The sequence below is a fragment of the Cynocephalus volans genome, chromosome 1, assembly GCF_027409185.1.
Source record: "Cynocephalus volans isolate mCynVol1 chromosome 1, mCynVol1.pri, whole genome shotgun sequence".
NCBI classification, from domain to species: Eukaryota; Metazoa; Chordata; class Mammalia; order Dermoptera; family Cynocephalidae; genus Cynocephalus; species Cynocephalus volans.
This window is the reverse complement of record NC_084460.1, coordinates 268,237,750-268,254,001: the sequence shown is the minus strand read 5'-3', so window position 1 is coordinate 268,254,001 and position 16,252 is coordinate 268,237,750. Positions and strand designations below refer to the sequence as shown.

At 37.9% G+C, this 16,252-nt stretch overlaps 1 protein-coding gene across 8 annotated transcripts in view; it reads right to left on the bottom strand.

Moving 5' to 3' along the window:
* Window positions 1-16,252, bottom strand: part of NBEAL1 (neurobeachin like 1) — a 204,626-nt gene that overhangs the window by 126,553 nt on the left and 61,821 nt on the right. For all 8 annotated transcript variants that reach the window (XM_063093907.1, XM_063093951.1, XM_063093959.1 and 5 more), the window contains 3 exons: window positions 15,408-15,493; window positions 10,855-11,161; window positions 9,456-9,562 (listed from right to left, as the gene is read on the bottom strand). In XM_063093907.1, coding sequence (XP_062949977.1) covers window positions 9,456-9,562; window positions 10,855-11,161; window positions 15,408-15,493 — 500 coding nt within the window. The remainder of the gene's footprint in view (window positions 1-9,455; window positions 9,563-10,854; window positions 11,162-15,407; window positions 15,494-16,252) is intronic.

Sequence of the window (16,252 nt, the reverse complement as noted above, 5' to 3'; positions counted from 1 at the left end):
TTCAAGGGCTTCTTGTTCTATAGGATCTAGAGTTTGAGATTTATTAACTTTTGGTGGTGTACTTTCTTGATTTTTTGTATTTCTGGTATCTTTTTTGGTGTTTATTCATTGTGGCAGGGCGTTTCACAGTTCACCGGTTTGAGACTAATGACTAACTAGGATGTTGCTGTGGTTGCCAATTTCGTATGGCTCCCTCCATGACTGCTCAGTTGGCCTCTAGTGCCTTGTGTGTGTGGTTGCCTCGGGTCTTGGGCTTCTCCGGGGATCCACCTTTCTGGTCAGCTTGGACTCTGCTGGGCTGGTGGATCACGTACCACAGGGTGTGTGATCCCTGTTGAGCTTTCCCTTCCTGTGCAGGACTTCTCCCTGTTCCGTGTGCTCTGGCCCAGGCTGTTAGATCGTGCAGTGGCGACCCCACCGGGTGTGTGGTTTCTGTCGAGTCTCCGACTCCCTGGCTGCACGTCTCCCCACTCTGTGCGCACTGTGGTGGGCTGGGGCGTGTCTTCTGCACCCCTCGTCTATCAGCTGGGCCTTCAAGACCCTGCTCAGCACCGCCTCGCCCAGGAAGTCTACCAGGTTTCTGCTAGGAACAGACGACCGGTCTCTCTGGGTGCCTTTGTAGCACTATGTAGATCTTTCTCGGGTCTTGTTCACCTTTGTATCCCCCCGGTATAAACCGAGTCTAGCGCCCACCTGCAGCCTGGTCTCCGGCAGGTTCAAGCGGACCTGGGAACTCTCCTACCACACTATTCCCAACCAGAAATTTGTTAGGCTTTTTTCCAAACTGGTGGCCACAGAGATGGTATCTGCCTCCCAGTAACAGGGAGTTTACCTGGGGCTGGAGTCCAGGGTATGGTGGAGTGACAGTCGGCCCGCCCGTACTTCCTTGCCCTCCCGACACTGGCCGGGGATGCCCCCCACCACCAGCCCCGCCAGAGAACCGTGGAGGGAGTGGGAGTGGAGGCCGGTCCGCAGGCTCCGGAAAGCCCGGCGCCAGGCCAAGCAAGTGGGAGGGCTCAGTGATGGCCGAGCAGGGCGGAGATGCCCGCACCTGGGACAATGGAGGCAGCACCGGGCGGTGAGTGGCCTGGTGGTGCAGGCGGGAGCCGCGTGGGCATCCACCCCCCCGAACAGAGCTGTGCCAGGAGTCACTCACAGTGCTGTGCCAGGTCGGGTGCTCGCTCTCTGTCTCTGGTTTGCCGCCTTTCCCAGTTCTCGGCTGCTGCCGCCTCGGGCTGTTCAGTCGTGGCGCGGCTCAGGCGCTCCCAGGAATCTTCTTTAATGCAGGCCTGAAACCTCGAATCCTGAATAGGGCAGCTGGCCGCCTTCAGCGCGGCCCCGGCCTCCAGGATCCTGGCTGCATCCACAGCAGCCCTGGCGCCGTGTTCCCTGTTTCGCGACTCGCTTTTGCAGCTAAGATACAGTTCTTTTCCTGCTCCACACTTCAAAGCTGTTGCCTGTAAATGAGGCAGCCTCTCCTGCCGGGGGCAAAGTGGCGGTCACCCCCCATGACCGGTCAGCAGCAGCAGTCCTCCCTTAAGAGATGGCGAGAGGAAGGTCCACAGGTTTCCCGGCTGCCTGAGGCCCAGTGGCCACCTTTTCCACCTCAGCTACTCCGCGCCAGCCGCCGCAGCCGCCGCCATCTTGAAAAACTCCAAATTTGTATTTCTGAATCAACTTTGCCATAGAAAAAGTTGCATACATGGTGGCAAAGTTCCATGTTTCTTGTGCATTACTATCTGCCTCAGGGACATAAAAGGTTAAGTAGGCTTTCATGAGCTCATTTGAGAAACTGGTGAAGAAATGTACTATTTTATCTACGAAAAAGTGAGGCCTGAGTTTCAAGCAACCAGTTCACCAGGCACTTGTGAGACACAGACCCTTTCTTGATCTTTATGTCTTTACATTGATGCTTTGGCATTTGAAGAGACTTCTACCTCTTCCAGGATTTATAGGTGTTCTTTGGTGGTGTTAGATCTTTACTGGTTAATATCTAATTACTATTAGACCTAACATGAGAGATAGACTCCAACACAATAATAGTTGGGAAATTTTAACACCTCACTTTCAGCAAAGGACAGATAGAAAATTAATCAGGTAAGATCAGAATTAATCTCTACTCTAGACTGATTAGACCTAACACATATATAAAACACTTCATCCAACAGCTGCAAAATACACATTTTTCTCAGCAGCACATATAACATTCTATAAAATAGATCATATGTTATGTCACAAAAGAAGGCTCAACAAATTTTAAAAAACTGAGATCATGTCAACTACCTTGTCTGACCACAATGGAATAAAAAATAGAAATCGACAACAAAAGGGACACTAGAAACTGTACAAATACATAGAAATTAAACAACATGCTCCTAAAGAATGAATGGGTCAAAGAAGGAAATTAGAACACTCCTGGAAACAAATGAAAATGAAAACACAACATAGCAGAACCTATGGAATACAGCAAAAGCTGTCCTGAGAGAAGTTTACAGCAATAAATGCCTACAACAACAACAACAAAAAGCAAAACTTCAAAGAAACAACCTAACATTACACTGTGAGAAACTGGAAAAACAATAAACCAAAGCCTAAATCAGTAGAAGGACAGAAATAAAGATAAAAGCAGAAATAAATGAATTAGAGATTTTTTAAAAATACCAAAGATTGATGAAATAAACAGTTGTCTTTTTAAAAGATAAACAAAATCAATAAATCTTTAGCTAGACTAATGAAGGGAAAATAGAGAAGACTCCAATAAATAAATGATAAATGAAAAAGGAGACATTACAACAGATACCACAGAAATACAAAGGATAAGAGACTACTACCAACAGCATGTGAAAAAACTGGAAAACCTATACGAAATGGATAAATTCCTGGACAATTAAAACTTACCAAGGTTGAATCATGAAGAACTAGAAAACCTAAACATACCAATAATGAGTAATGAGACTGAAGCAGTAATTAAAAGTCCCCCAACAAAGAAAACTCCAGGACCAGAAGGTTTTACTGCTGAATTCTATCAAACATTTACAGAACAACTAATACCAATTCTTCTCAAACTCTTCCAAAAAATTGAAGGGGAGAGAATACTTCCAAACTCATGTTACGAGGCCAACATTAACCTTATACCAAAACTGGAAAAAGATAAAACAGAAAAAGAAAACTACAGATCATTATCCCAAATGAACACAGAAGTGAATATCCTCAATAAAATACTAGCAACCAGATTCCAACCACATGTTAAAAAGATCATTCACTATGATCAAGTGGGATTCATCCCAGGGATGCAAGCATGGTTCAATATACACAAGTGAACAAATGTGATACATTATGTCAACAGAATGAAGGGCAAAAAACCATATGATCACATCAGTAGATGAAGAAAAAAAGCATGTGATAAAATCCAACACACCTTCATGATAAAAACACTCAACAAACTAGGTATAGAAGGAACATACCTCAACACAATAAAGGCCATATATGACAAACCCACAGCTAGTATCATACTGAATGGACAAAAATTGGAGGTTTTTCCTCTTAGAATGAGAACAAGACAAGGAGGCCCACTTTCCCCACTCTTATTTGACATGGTACTGGCAGTTCTAGCCAGCAAAAATAAGGCAAGAGAAAGCAGTAAAGAGCATTCAAGTTGGAAAGGAAGTCAAACTATCCCTATTTGCAGATGACATGATCATACACACAGAAAACCCTAAAGACTCCACCAAAAAATTACTAGAACTAATAAATGAATTCAGTATAATGGCAGGATACAAAATCAATGCACAAAAACCAATAGCCTTCCTATACACCACTAGTGAAATAGCTAAAGAAGAAATCAAGGAAGTAATCCCATTCACAATAGCTACCGAAAAAAAAAAAAAAAGAAATACCTACAGGTAAATTTAACCCAGGAGGAGAAAGACCTCTAAAGTGAAAACTATAAAACATTGGTGAAAAAAACTGAAGAGGACATAAATAAATGGAAAGATATACCATATTCATGGGTTAGAAGAATTAACATCATTAACATATCCATATTACCCAAAGCAATCTACTCAATACAATCTCTATCAAAATAACAATGACATTCTTCACAGAAATAGAAAAAATTATCTTAAATTTTGTATGGAACCACAAAAGATCCCATACAGCTAGAGCAATCTTGAATGAAAAGAACAAAGTTGGTGGCATCACACTTCCTGACTTCAGAATATACTATAAAGTTATAGTAACCAAAGCATGGTACTGGCATAAAAATAGACAAATAGATCAATGGAACAGAATACAAGAGCCCAGAAACAAACCCACAAATACATTTACAGCCAACTGATTCTAACAAAGGAGCCAAGAATATACAGTGGAGAAAGGACAGTCTCTTCAATAAATGGTGCAGGGAAAACTGGATATCCACATGCAGAAGACTGAAACTAGACCCCTATGTATCACCTCAAAAATCAGCTCAAAAGGGATTAAAGACCTGAAACTATGAAACTACTAGGAAAAAACATAGCAGAAATGCTATATGAAACGGGAGTGAGCAGTGCTTTTTTGAGCAAGACTGCAAAGGCATAGGCAACTAAAGCAAAAACATACAAATGTAACTACATCAAACTATAAAGCATCTGCACAGCAAGGGACACTATCAACAAAGCAAAGACACAACCAACATAATGGGAGAAAGTATCTGTAAACTACACATCAGACAAGGGGTTAATATCCAGAATATATAGGGAACTCAAACAACTCGACAGCAAAAAAACAAACCCAATTAAAAAATGGGCAAAAGACTTGAACAGACATTTCTCAAAATAAAAGACATACAAATGGCCAACAAGTACATGAAAAAATGCTCAAAAGCACTGATTATCAGGGAAATGCAAATTAAAACCACAATGAAATATCATCTTACCCCAGTTAGAATAGCTATTATCAACAAGACAGAAAATAACAAATGTTGGAGAGGATGAGGAGAAAAGGGAACCTTCCTACATTGTTGGTGGGAGTGTAAATTGGTATAGCCATTGAGGAAAACAGTATGGAGGTTACTCAGATAACTAAAAACATATCTACATTATGATCCAGCTATCCCACTACTAAGTATATACTCAAAGGAAATGAAATCAATTTATCAAAGACACCTGCACTCCCATGTTCACTGCAATGCTATTCCCAATAGCCGAGATGCTTTTGTGCCCTAAACGCCCATCAACATATGGATTAAAAAAAACTGTGGTATATATATGCAATGGAATACTATTCAGCTATAAAAAGAAATGATATCCTATCATTTGCAGTAACACGTATGGAACTGGAAACCATCATGTTAAGTTAAAACAGTCAGGCACCTAAAGACAAATGCCACATGGTCTCATTCAGATGTGAAAACTGAAGAAAAACTGGTTCTCCTAGAAGTAGAGTAGAATAATGGTTACCAGAAACAGGGAGGGGAGGGATATGGCAGGGAGGAGAAGGGGTGGACTAACGGGTACAAAACTATTCTACCTACCCTAAGTGATGCACTGTGTAATATATGCATGTATTGAAACAACACACTGTACCCCACAAAAATAAATAGAAATAGAAATGAAAACAAAAAAGAAAATATTATTAGATATCTCATCTCAAAAAATAAAATAAAATAAAAATTTTCAGCTAGACAATATGTCAAAAGCCATTATAAAATGCAAAACTTAAAAAAATTATCCTCACCAAACCCTTTCCTTTTTTATTAACTAAGTATTTGTATAAAGCATTTCCAATCTGGTTTTAAAGTAAACCAAGTAAAAGGTAAGCAATATTTCTATTTTATTTAACTAATTAATTTACTTTTTTGGCTGGCTGGCTGGCTGGTAGGGGGATCCAAATCCTTGACCTTAGAATATTTGTATTTTAGTAAAGTTGAAATTCTGACTTGGAAAAAAAAAAAAGTTCATCTGAGGAACAACTTTCAGAATAACCCAGAGGTCTACCATTATTGATGGAACTTAAGATAAAAGCTCTTTCAGAATTACAGTAAGAATGATGAAACAAGTGCTAATTTTAAAACAGCACATATAGCTAACCCAATGGCACAAAAAATTGAGTAAAAAGTGAGGGAAGGATAAGGCAGAGGAAATCTTCTTAGAAAAAAAGTAATTATTTTCTTAGTGATGCTACACTATACAGGTTTCTTGTAAAAATGTTATTAAAAGTGTATTTGGGGGAGTTCCAGTCAAGATGGCAGAACAGACGGTCCCTAGCGTCACTCTCTCCCCCAAATCAACCGATCTACAACTATAAAAATGTAACATCAGCCAAGCTGGGGCCACTGGAGCTCAGGAGAAGAGGAGGAGAAACCTATGGAATTCATGAAGGCGGGAGAAACCACAATGAGAAAAAGAAAAAACTGCTTGAAGTGTTCCAGGCCATGGCAACTTTAATGCTGGAGTTGCTGAGCGCATGAAGCAGGAGCCTGCAGAAGCCACAGCTATGCCCTTCAGATGGAGTGACTTGGAGGTGGCAGGGGAGAAGAGGATGTTGGTGGCCCCCAGGACAGCGAGACCAATAATAGGGTTCCCATGGACCCACGCAGGGGCAAGAGCCAAAACAGCTGAAAAAGAGGAGCCATTCAGAGGCCAGTGAGTCAAAGCAATGGACCAGTGCAGGACCCATCCCATGGAAAGTGTTCTAGTACAAGCAGTGGGGGAGACAGACCCACCGGGAGAACACTGGGACACAGCAAGGACAGCCGATCTGCCCCCCATTCAGTGCAGGACCAATCAGAGAAGACTGGTCGGGAATGCAGAATTGCATGATGCGCAGTTTGATGAAAAGACTCAGGCCCAGATCAGAGTTTCTACGCAACACAGGTGCACCGAGTCTCTGGAGAGCCAGAAGTACCTATAAGGTTGACCATTAAACCTGGAGCTGTACAAAAAGCCTTCCCTAGGAAAACAGCAGAAAAGCAGCAATTTAGCTCAACCACACAGCTCAAGTACTGGTTCCCACAGGAAGTTACCCCATGTGAGAAGTAAGCAAAGGAGAAAAAATTAGTTCTGACCCAGGCACACCACCAGTACCTTGGGGCCACCAGGGGACATGAGGCATGGAGCTGGAGACAGCACTCCCATCCACAACCAGGCACACCGCCAGCACCTCAGAGCCCACCCAGGGACCTGAGGCATGGATGGACAGGACCCCCCCACCCACAACCATGCACACTGCACCAACGCCTCAGGGCCCGCCCAGGGACCTGAGGCATGGAGGAGGGGACCAGACCCCCCCCAACCAGGCACACTGTGCCAGCACCTTTGGGCCCACCCAGGGACCTGAGGTATGGAGCCAGGGACCAGACACTCTCCACAACCAGGCACACCACCAGCACCAAGGAGCATGCCAAAAAAATCACCTCCGTGTGGGTGGCCCAGCACAGCCACCACAATAACTACAGCTGCCGCAAAAGCGGCTAGACACCACAACCACCTTGCAGATGGTCTGCCAGCCACTGGAGTGCATTGACACAAGGAGAGTCACCAGCAGAGATAAAGAACAGAAAAGGATGTTGTTGGGTGGCAGCTACCTTCCTGGCACAGATGGTTGCTACACCTAATGACGACTGCTTGTTCCCTTCTTTGTTTTTCACACATGTTCAGGATGGCGCCTGGAGGATGTAAAGGGGGAGTGACTATGGTGTCGGGTAAAACCTCACCCCATTTATGGGGCTTAGCATCATTGGTGCAGAGAGCCTTCCAGGCTCGTGGACACTTCATGATCTTTACTATAAGCATAGGCAGGAGCCGTGCATGCACGCATGACCTATAGGGTGATTGGCTTGTTAGGTGGAGACCCCCGCCAGAATCCCCCACCCATTTAGCCCATTTATGAATAAATATGTAGGCTTTGAGTTGAATAAAGGGAACTACTTGACAGAACCCCCACCGCGTCTGAGTGTTCCTTTGCAAGCCGGTTGGGGCCGGTGGCTGCACTTACCTATCTCTTGGGCTCTCCCGCCCTGCTCCCTCTCGCACAGGGAGGAGGAGGCAGGGAGTAATCTTCAGCCTCATTCCCTTGAGCCGAGTGCGGTTTAGCTAACTGTCGGGGCGCTAGCGTGGGCACCGACTCCCCCCCCACCCTGACAGGATGTCTCTCTCTACAAAGCCCATTCCGGAGTGACAGAAGAAGCATCTGCTCTATGATAATACTGGGGGACCTGATCACACCTCTCAGCATGGGACAGATCATCTAGGCAACAAATCAACCGAGTAACCATTAGTCTTTCAGAAGGAGAGAAGAAATCTAGGATTATCAGAGCAGGGAGGGCAGAGGGAGAGGGGAATGGGGAGAGATTGGACAAGGGGCATAAAGAATAATTACGATTTATAACAATATATACGCTAGTAGTGTTGATTTGATCAACAAATCTCAAAGTTGAACCCCCAAAATATGTATAATGAGTTTTGATTCAATAAAAATAAAAAAATTTTTTTAAAAAAGTGTATTTTGGGAAGAGAGAACACCTAGAACCCTAGACAAATCAATGGAATCTCTATGAGCCAGAAACAATTTTCTAAAGGAGTTTAAACTCAGAAATATATTTACATAACTTCTTAACCCATTTATATACTTTAAATAAGCAAGAAGTACACTGATAAAATTATATGGAATCAATATAAAACTTATATTTATCAGAAACTGCTAGCAAGATAACAGACATAGTCAAAGCCACTACCAATTCTGGCCTAAATTTTCCATTAGTTTCCTAACTGGTCTCTCTTCTTCTATACAATAGCCAAAGTAATCCTTTAATCACAATGAATATTTGTGAAACACAATAAATATAAATAATATTTGTTAAACACAATAAATATTTGTTAAATTAATCTATTTAGTTAATAAAAATAAAGCCATTTCTTATACAAAATCATCATTCAGCCAATGACATACAATTTGAGCTGGAATAATAGGTTTGCACCGAGCAATCCACATATTTTATCTAATACACTCTACAGTCAATGGCATACATTTATAGGATAGATAACTTGCAATTGGGTTTATAGACTGTGATAGAAGACTGAGTTTCCATGAGAAACTGAATTGTTTTGCAAAGAATTAAAGGCAAAATCTTGATTGTTTAAGTATGCTCTTACACACATAGCTAGAAAAGATCAAAAGCAATTAATGACTTTAAAGGGCCTCCAAGATATTTCTAGATGGAACTGAAAATAAAACACTTAATGAACTAAAATGCTCATCACACAAAAAAATTAGTTTCCAGTTTGACTACCTTTAAGGTTTTTAGACAGTTAGAAATATATAATACTAGTTTCAATTCAAGATAAAACTTAGTTACATAATTAAATGCAAACACAAATTAACTATAAAAATTTAGTAATATGCTCAATTTTGAATCAAAACATAAACAAAACAATAGCTTCTTAAAATCAAAGACAATAATCATAATAGAAAAATACCTTGCAGTTCTGTAGCAGTCGTATCAAATGTTCAAAGCAATTACTGTTAAGAAAAATGGCCTGAAGAACAGGCCTATCTGTGCAATCTAACATGGCTGTGATGGTATCTAGGAAAATAAAACCAAAATCATCCATGTAAAATGGAAAATTTAAGATAATACAAGCATTTAATCATATTTTTAATTTAGGCTTTTCAATTGACAAAAAAATGCAAATTAATTGGGACATAATACGGGTGAGGAGTAGAAAACAAAATCCGCAATTATTGCTTGTTAGGAAAGTGAACATTTTTACATGTTATTATTTGAAATATTTAAATTTTTATATGTATTTCCCACAGATTATTTAGTTGTTCTTCCATTATAAGGCTCAAGTCCAACCAAATATTGTGCCCAACTTGCTATTAATAAGCAACAACTGGTTATATTTGGTAACAATCCCATTTATATATTATAAAATTAACATATGGCCATTATGAAAGTGAGACTTAGGTAATTAATCCATTTGTGAAGATGTTTTGTTCTTGTTTCCTACTGATAGGATATCCCCATCCAGAAATCAAAGGACATCTGGCATGGGTAATACCGTATTTCCTAACAAAAAAGAAGTCCATTCAATATAGACTCAAACTTACTTATAAACTTACTATTTATAATAATTTAAAAACATGACATGTTATAACACATAAAATAATTAAAACTATATAAGATGAATCTTAATTTCCTATAGAAACAAATATTGTAATGAATCATTTTTCAAGAGATTTCGATGTCCAATATTTTTAAGTTGAAGTCTCGCGCGCACACACATAAACACATAAAAACATTTTTGTCTCTAAAAGCTATACACCAAACCATTAATGCTGGGTTATGTGTGGGTAGTAGGATATAAAGAACTTTTATTTTCTTCTTATTTATCTGAATTTCCTAGTTTAGCTGTACTGAAAATATTTTATTTCTATAATAAGGAGAGGCTCTGAGGAAAAGCAAAAACAAAAAAAAACAGAGGCCCTCTAGAGGAAGGAGAGATGTTGAAGTGACCTCTGCAAAAATCTTATAGAGACATAACAATAGTGACTATAACACACGGTTACTTTCTGAAAATTTATTTTTCCTAGAATTTCAAAGCCATAGTTGATTTTCTTTTTAACACTGATGCTTTTAATGAATTACACTTTCAAAAAAAGAATACAGAGACTCAACTTAGTCACTGTTAAAGCAAAGATATGTAAACAAACAAATCTATATTAATTATTTGGAAGTCAAAATCTAAACAATCACACAATCTATGAATTAAACAATCAATACTTTCTGTACAATGGCCTTGTATTTCAAAAGAAAGTGGGAATTATCAAAGTAAAAAAAAGATTCAGAGTAAACTATCTTTATGTAATACTTACTCAGCATTTTGATCTGTAGAGATATAAACCGGCTTTCCCACTGTCTGGACTTCCTTTGATTAGGTACAGCTGAATGATCAGAATTTAGCAATTTAAAATAGTTCTCCAGAATAGTACTGGTTTCCACTTGACGTTTGTCAGAGCTGCTACTGAGAAGGATATGTACCACTTCTGTAAGGCACTTCAGAGTTAATTCTACCTTCCTACCCACTTCTTCAGGATCACCGTCCTCCCCAGAATCACAATCTGCCAAAACTTGCATAAGAACTTCCATGGTGGCTGGAGAAATTGCTTGCAAAGCATTCCTCTGAAACATTAGACACAATAAAAATGAAACTCAAACCTAACAGAAGTTCTGAATGTTTACAACAGCAAAGAGAATTTAATAAATCTATAGAAAACTTTTTATTTTAATAAATCAACATAAAAAATTTTTTTAGCAGACACTTTGACAGACACTGCTAAGTGTTTTGCACATTAAGTCTTCCCTTCTTCTACTGTACTATCAGAAAACTCACTTTCTAACCTCTCTTGCAGATAGGGGTAGTCATGCGACATAGTTCTGGTCAAGCATATAAGGCAGTAGACTATGGAGAGGGTATCACTTTACAAATCACAAGGTTAGGACTTCGGCTCTTTCACCTTCCTGCCCGGAATGCAGGCATAGTGCTAGGAGCTACCTTTCTTTCATGTGAAAAGCCCCGTAATTAAAGTGGCAGGCTACAGAGAGCAGAAATCAAAGGACCTTAGTCCTTGGTGTCATCGTTATGCTCCTGTACCAACTCAGAACTGCCTTCATCTGGATTTCTAATGCAAGAATAAAGTAATAACAATAACAATGACAATCTTGATTTGGTTAAGCCTCTCTCAGATTTTCTGTTACAGCAAATCCATCTCAACTGATTTAGATATATAAGATGACTGCCTTGGCTCTGATTCTACAAACATATTTCTGAAACTCCACATACTAAGTTATTGGTAGCTATTAGGTGACCTGGGAAATGTGAAAAAAAATCCAACATACTTTGCCCTAAATTATTAAACTGAAATATAATGAAACAGAACATGTTATGCCAAATCATCTGAAAGTAACAGTATGTTGGCCATTAGGACTTGTTATTATCAATCATTATTAATATAATAAAGAATATCAATAATAACAAGTACTACTATGAAAGAAACTGCTAAAGGCCCATCCAATATTCAGTCTCCCCAACCTTCCTTATTAATAGAGCCCCTAATGTTTTCCTGGTCACATAACCACCCAGGATAAAAATCACATTTCGTAATCTTCCCTCCTGCTAAGGAGGCTGAGGAAGCAAGTTTTATTAAATTTTTTATCTGGACATATTTGCTTTCTTTGAAGTCATATGACCAAGTTCAACAAATGAGATAAAAAGACAGTAAGTGTCAGCTTTTCAAGTATTTCTTTAAAAGACAGGTGGTACATACTGTTTGTCTCCTCCTACTTCATAATCCCCCCCATCTTTGTGCCCAAAATGCAAACATGATGGCCAGAACTCCAGAAGCTATCTTGCTGCATGAGACAGAATAGTAAGGATAGTTACACATTCAAAAGAACCTGAGTCCCTGAAGATCCTAGAACCAACCAAATTAACTCTGGATAGTTTATTACTTTTTTTTTTTCCTAAAGAGAGGGAAAAGTAAACTAACTTAAACTGCTACTTACACCAAATCATAAATCTGATACAACTGTAGTTTACTTAGTTTTTATAAGTGCTGGTACTTTATTAAATGCTTTACATATGTTATGTGTCATTTAGTCTTCACAATTATCCTATAACTGTTATTATTCTGAATAAAGAAACTAAAACACGTGCAAATAGTTTACCCAAGGTTGTACAACTAGTTAGAGATGGACATGGGACTCAAACCTAGGTCAGTCTGGCTCCAAAGCCCTTGCTCTTAACATAACACAAAACAAAACAACTGTATTTTTTATTCACAGGTCTATGCCAACAGGAAGCCCAGGCACAATGCTTTGGAAAAGGAGGTCCAGTCACTAGACTTCAATTTTTCTGTTTTTTATGACAACATCACTTTTATGCCTTTAGATATTTAATTCATCTAAATACCCTTGGTAATGCTATATTCAACAATTAATCTTCTTCTTTGATATAAATCTAACTATAGCTATGCCCTGATCATAAGGATCTTGAGTATCTTCAGTACATAAAATAGTAAATTGGGCCTATTCTAGTATCTACTTGATTTTCATGTCAGTTTTCATTATGGAAATCTCTCGGGCTAAATTATCCCTGGGCATTAACAAGTCTCTGTGTGTTCAAAAAGAGAATGGGATCCAATCAGCTTCTCCAATAGTCAATAACGACGCCACTTCCATTTTCATTCATATGTACTTATTAACTCTTATCTGCAGTAGTATAGAAATGATGGAAATGGGGAGATACTGACCCAAAAGAAGGATATCAGCTAATACAGAAATATGATTAAGCAAATTTATACTGGTTAAAGCAAATTAAAATTAGATTCCAGTTACCATCCCTCTTATTACAAGGTGACTCTTATCTTCCACAGAGTGCAGAGGAGAAGCCCACATAGCCTACCAGTAAACCTAAGTAGGGATTCCAGCTAGGTACCAAAAAGGGGATAGGATAAATAAAACAAAAGAGAAGAAATGTTCAGTACTGTTCTGGAAGCTAACAGGGTGCTAGGTATGAGGGGGGAAAAATAGCTAAAACAAACAAAAAAATGACCCACAAGGGCCATTTGATGAAAAAATGGTAATACAGAGAGAAAACAAAAACAGAACAAGATAAGGAGGAAAGAGAAATTACAGCAGCACCAACAGACAGGAAACTCTTAATCTCAGGGTGGTATTTACAAGATTAATATCCAAAATATATTTAAATTGGGCACATTAAATAAAAGAGATTACCTAAATATTTAAAATCATTTGTTTATGATGCTCACGTGAAAAATGAAAATTACACTCTCTCAAATCTCCAAACAGAATAGGAAATGATAAAATTATCAAATAAATGACAATTGCCTACTCCTATAAGATTAAAGATTCCCTACTGCTATAAGATAAAAAGAACCTCATGAGAAGCACTTGAACTCAAATGTCTAAATATTAACCTCCATGATGTCTCCCTGAATGTAGAAAAGAATTTCTTCCTAATGCCCAAAAAAAGTAATATGCCTAGTTTATTACTGGCTTAATTTTATATCTTTAAATAAAATTTTATTGAGGTTTTTAAAATATAACACAAAACAAACATTACACAAACATAAAAAATGTAAGTGTTCCTAAGTTTTTAAATAAAATTGTAATTTAAACACATGATTTGGTATAACAATATAAAGAACATAGTACATTAATGTTAGTAAAAGAATGTTTCATGTGAAAGAAAAAGCTAATAGCTAAAAAAAAAAGGAAGATAAGAACTTTCAACCTAAGAGAGAGAAAGAAAGAGGGGCAGAGAAAAAGGGAAAAGGAAGGAATTCAAGAGATCTATAAATTTGGATGGAAAAATATCTTTATTTTTACTAACCTCTAACTGAAATTTAGTATTTCCTTCAAATTTAAATGTAAGCAATAAAGCATAGTAGCATAAGTAATTCTGGTGAATTTGTCATACATCTATGCATTTTCAAATATTAGTTTGTTGCAGTATCTCAAAACATCTCTTTTTTGAAAGATGAACATATGTTCATCTCTTTGAAATTACATTAGTTACTAGACTTGCTGCTGTATCTTTTTATTTCATGTGTTCTACAGAAGCACATATTACTATGTCACAAATTTGTTTCATTAATATTTTAGTAACTGCATTTCAGTATAATTGGTTTCCTCTGTGACCTTATATATTTTATTTCAGGCATTTAAAAACATTCCGATTCTGATAAAGGGCTTTATCAGACTGCCAAAAGGATATGTGGTACAAAAAGTGTTAGGAACTTCTAATCCAAGCTGTGTGGTTTAAGAAAACATGTAGGATGTTGTTTCTGAACTGTAATCCTGTTGTCAACTAGTATTTATATTCAAAGTTTGCCACAGACAGCCTTTAAGATGGTCAACTTAAAAAAAAATTACTAGAAATTTGTTCTTTTAAATAATAAGAAACTAGTTGGGTTTGTTGACAAAATGCATATAAACTTGTATATATGCATTAGGTAATTCTAAGTAGACAAGAGTGACTAAATTCATATATCTCTGGAAACCAAACTGCTAGAGTTTGAGTTCATCAAGTGGACTAATAGGGCTGACTTCCTCAACAAGCTAAAGTAAGAACTAGCAGCTGAAAGTCAACACAAATTAGAACTTACAGTATCTAAGTTAAATCTGGTTACTTATCCAATAATTTTACTGCAAGTGCTACTTAGATTTTTTGGAAGACAATAAATGAAAGAACTAAGTAGATTAGTTTTAAATAAGATATACACTCAGCAATATTTGTATGGTTCATGAAATTATAAAAAGACAAAGAATATATTAAATAATCCATAGAAAGCTTTTTGGACTATTAACTATTATTTTATATATTAACTTTCAACACTTTCCTCACCTGCCCACCAGCTACAATGGCTCCAAAGAGATGCAATAAGCAACACTTAAGACTTTCCTTGAGATGTTCGCTTTCCTGAAAACATTCTGTGAATATAATACACAAATAAACAAATCAATAAGATTTCTCTTTCACAATATGACTTATCTCTAAGGAATGTCAGACACTGAAACATGAACTATTTGTAAAAAGGCTACAATGTGTTAAAAGGCAAGGGTGATATGCACTTTGTCATAGGAAAAGAAAGGAGGAACCATCTCTCAGGTACCATTTTAAGTACTTTATGTTATCTCATTTAATTTTCGTAATACTCCATATAAAGATGGTATTTTGCCCCCATTTATAAATGAGCAAATAGAAGGTCAGAAGTTAATATCTCGCCTGAAGATGGCTCCTAAGTGACAGAGCTAGAAATTAATCCAAACCTGACAAAATTAGAGGTCTCTTTACTACTACTAATGCCTCTTATTACTATAATTGATTATAGTTAGTCAGTTATAAAATAAAAGAGTTAGACAAAAAGATTTCATGGGCCACTCCAGGGCCAATATTCTATAATTTTAATACCAATAGTAATCTTTCTTTTAACATCATAAACTATTTTATTGTTTTTAAAAGGTGATACACACACATGACAAAGAAAAATTAAAACAGAATAAAAGAGCTAAAAGGAAAAATAAGTCTCGCTCTGACTAACCTATTCTTCATTCTAGCACATTACCACCAGCTTAAAAAAAAGAAAAAGCTATACATATACTACTGCATCATGCATATTTTTTTTTTTTTTACAATATATCCTGGATATTTTTACATCTTAACAGATACATCTGACTTATTCATTTTAT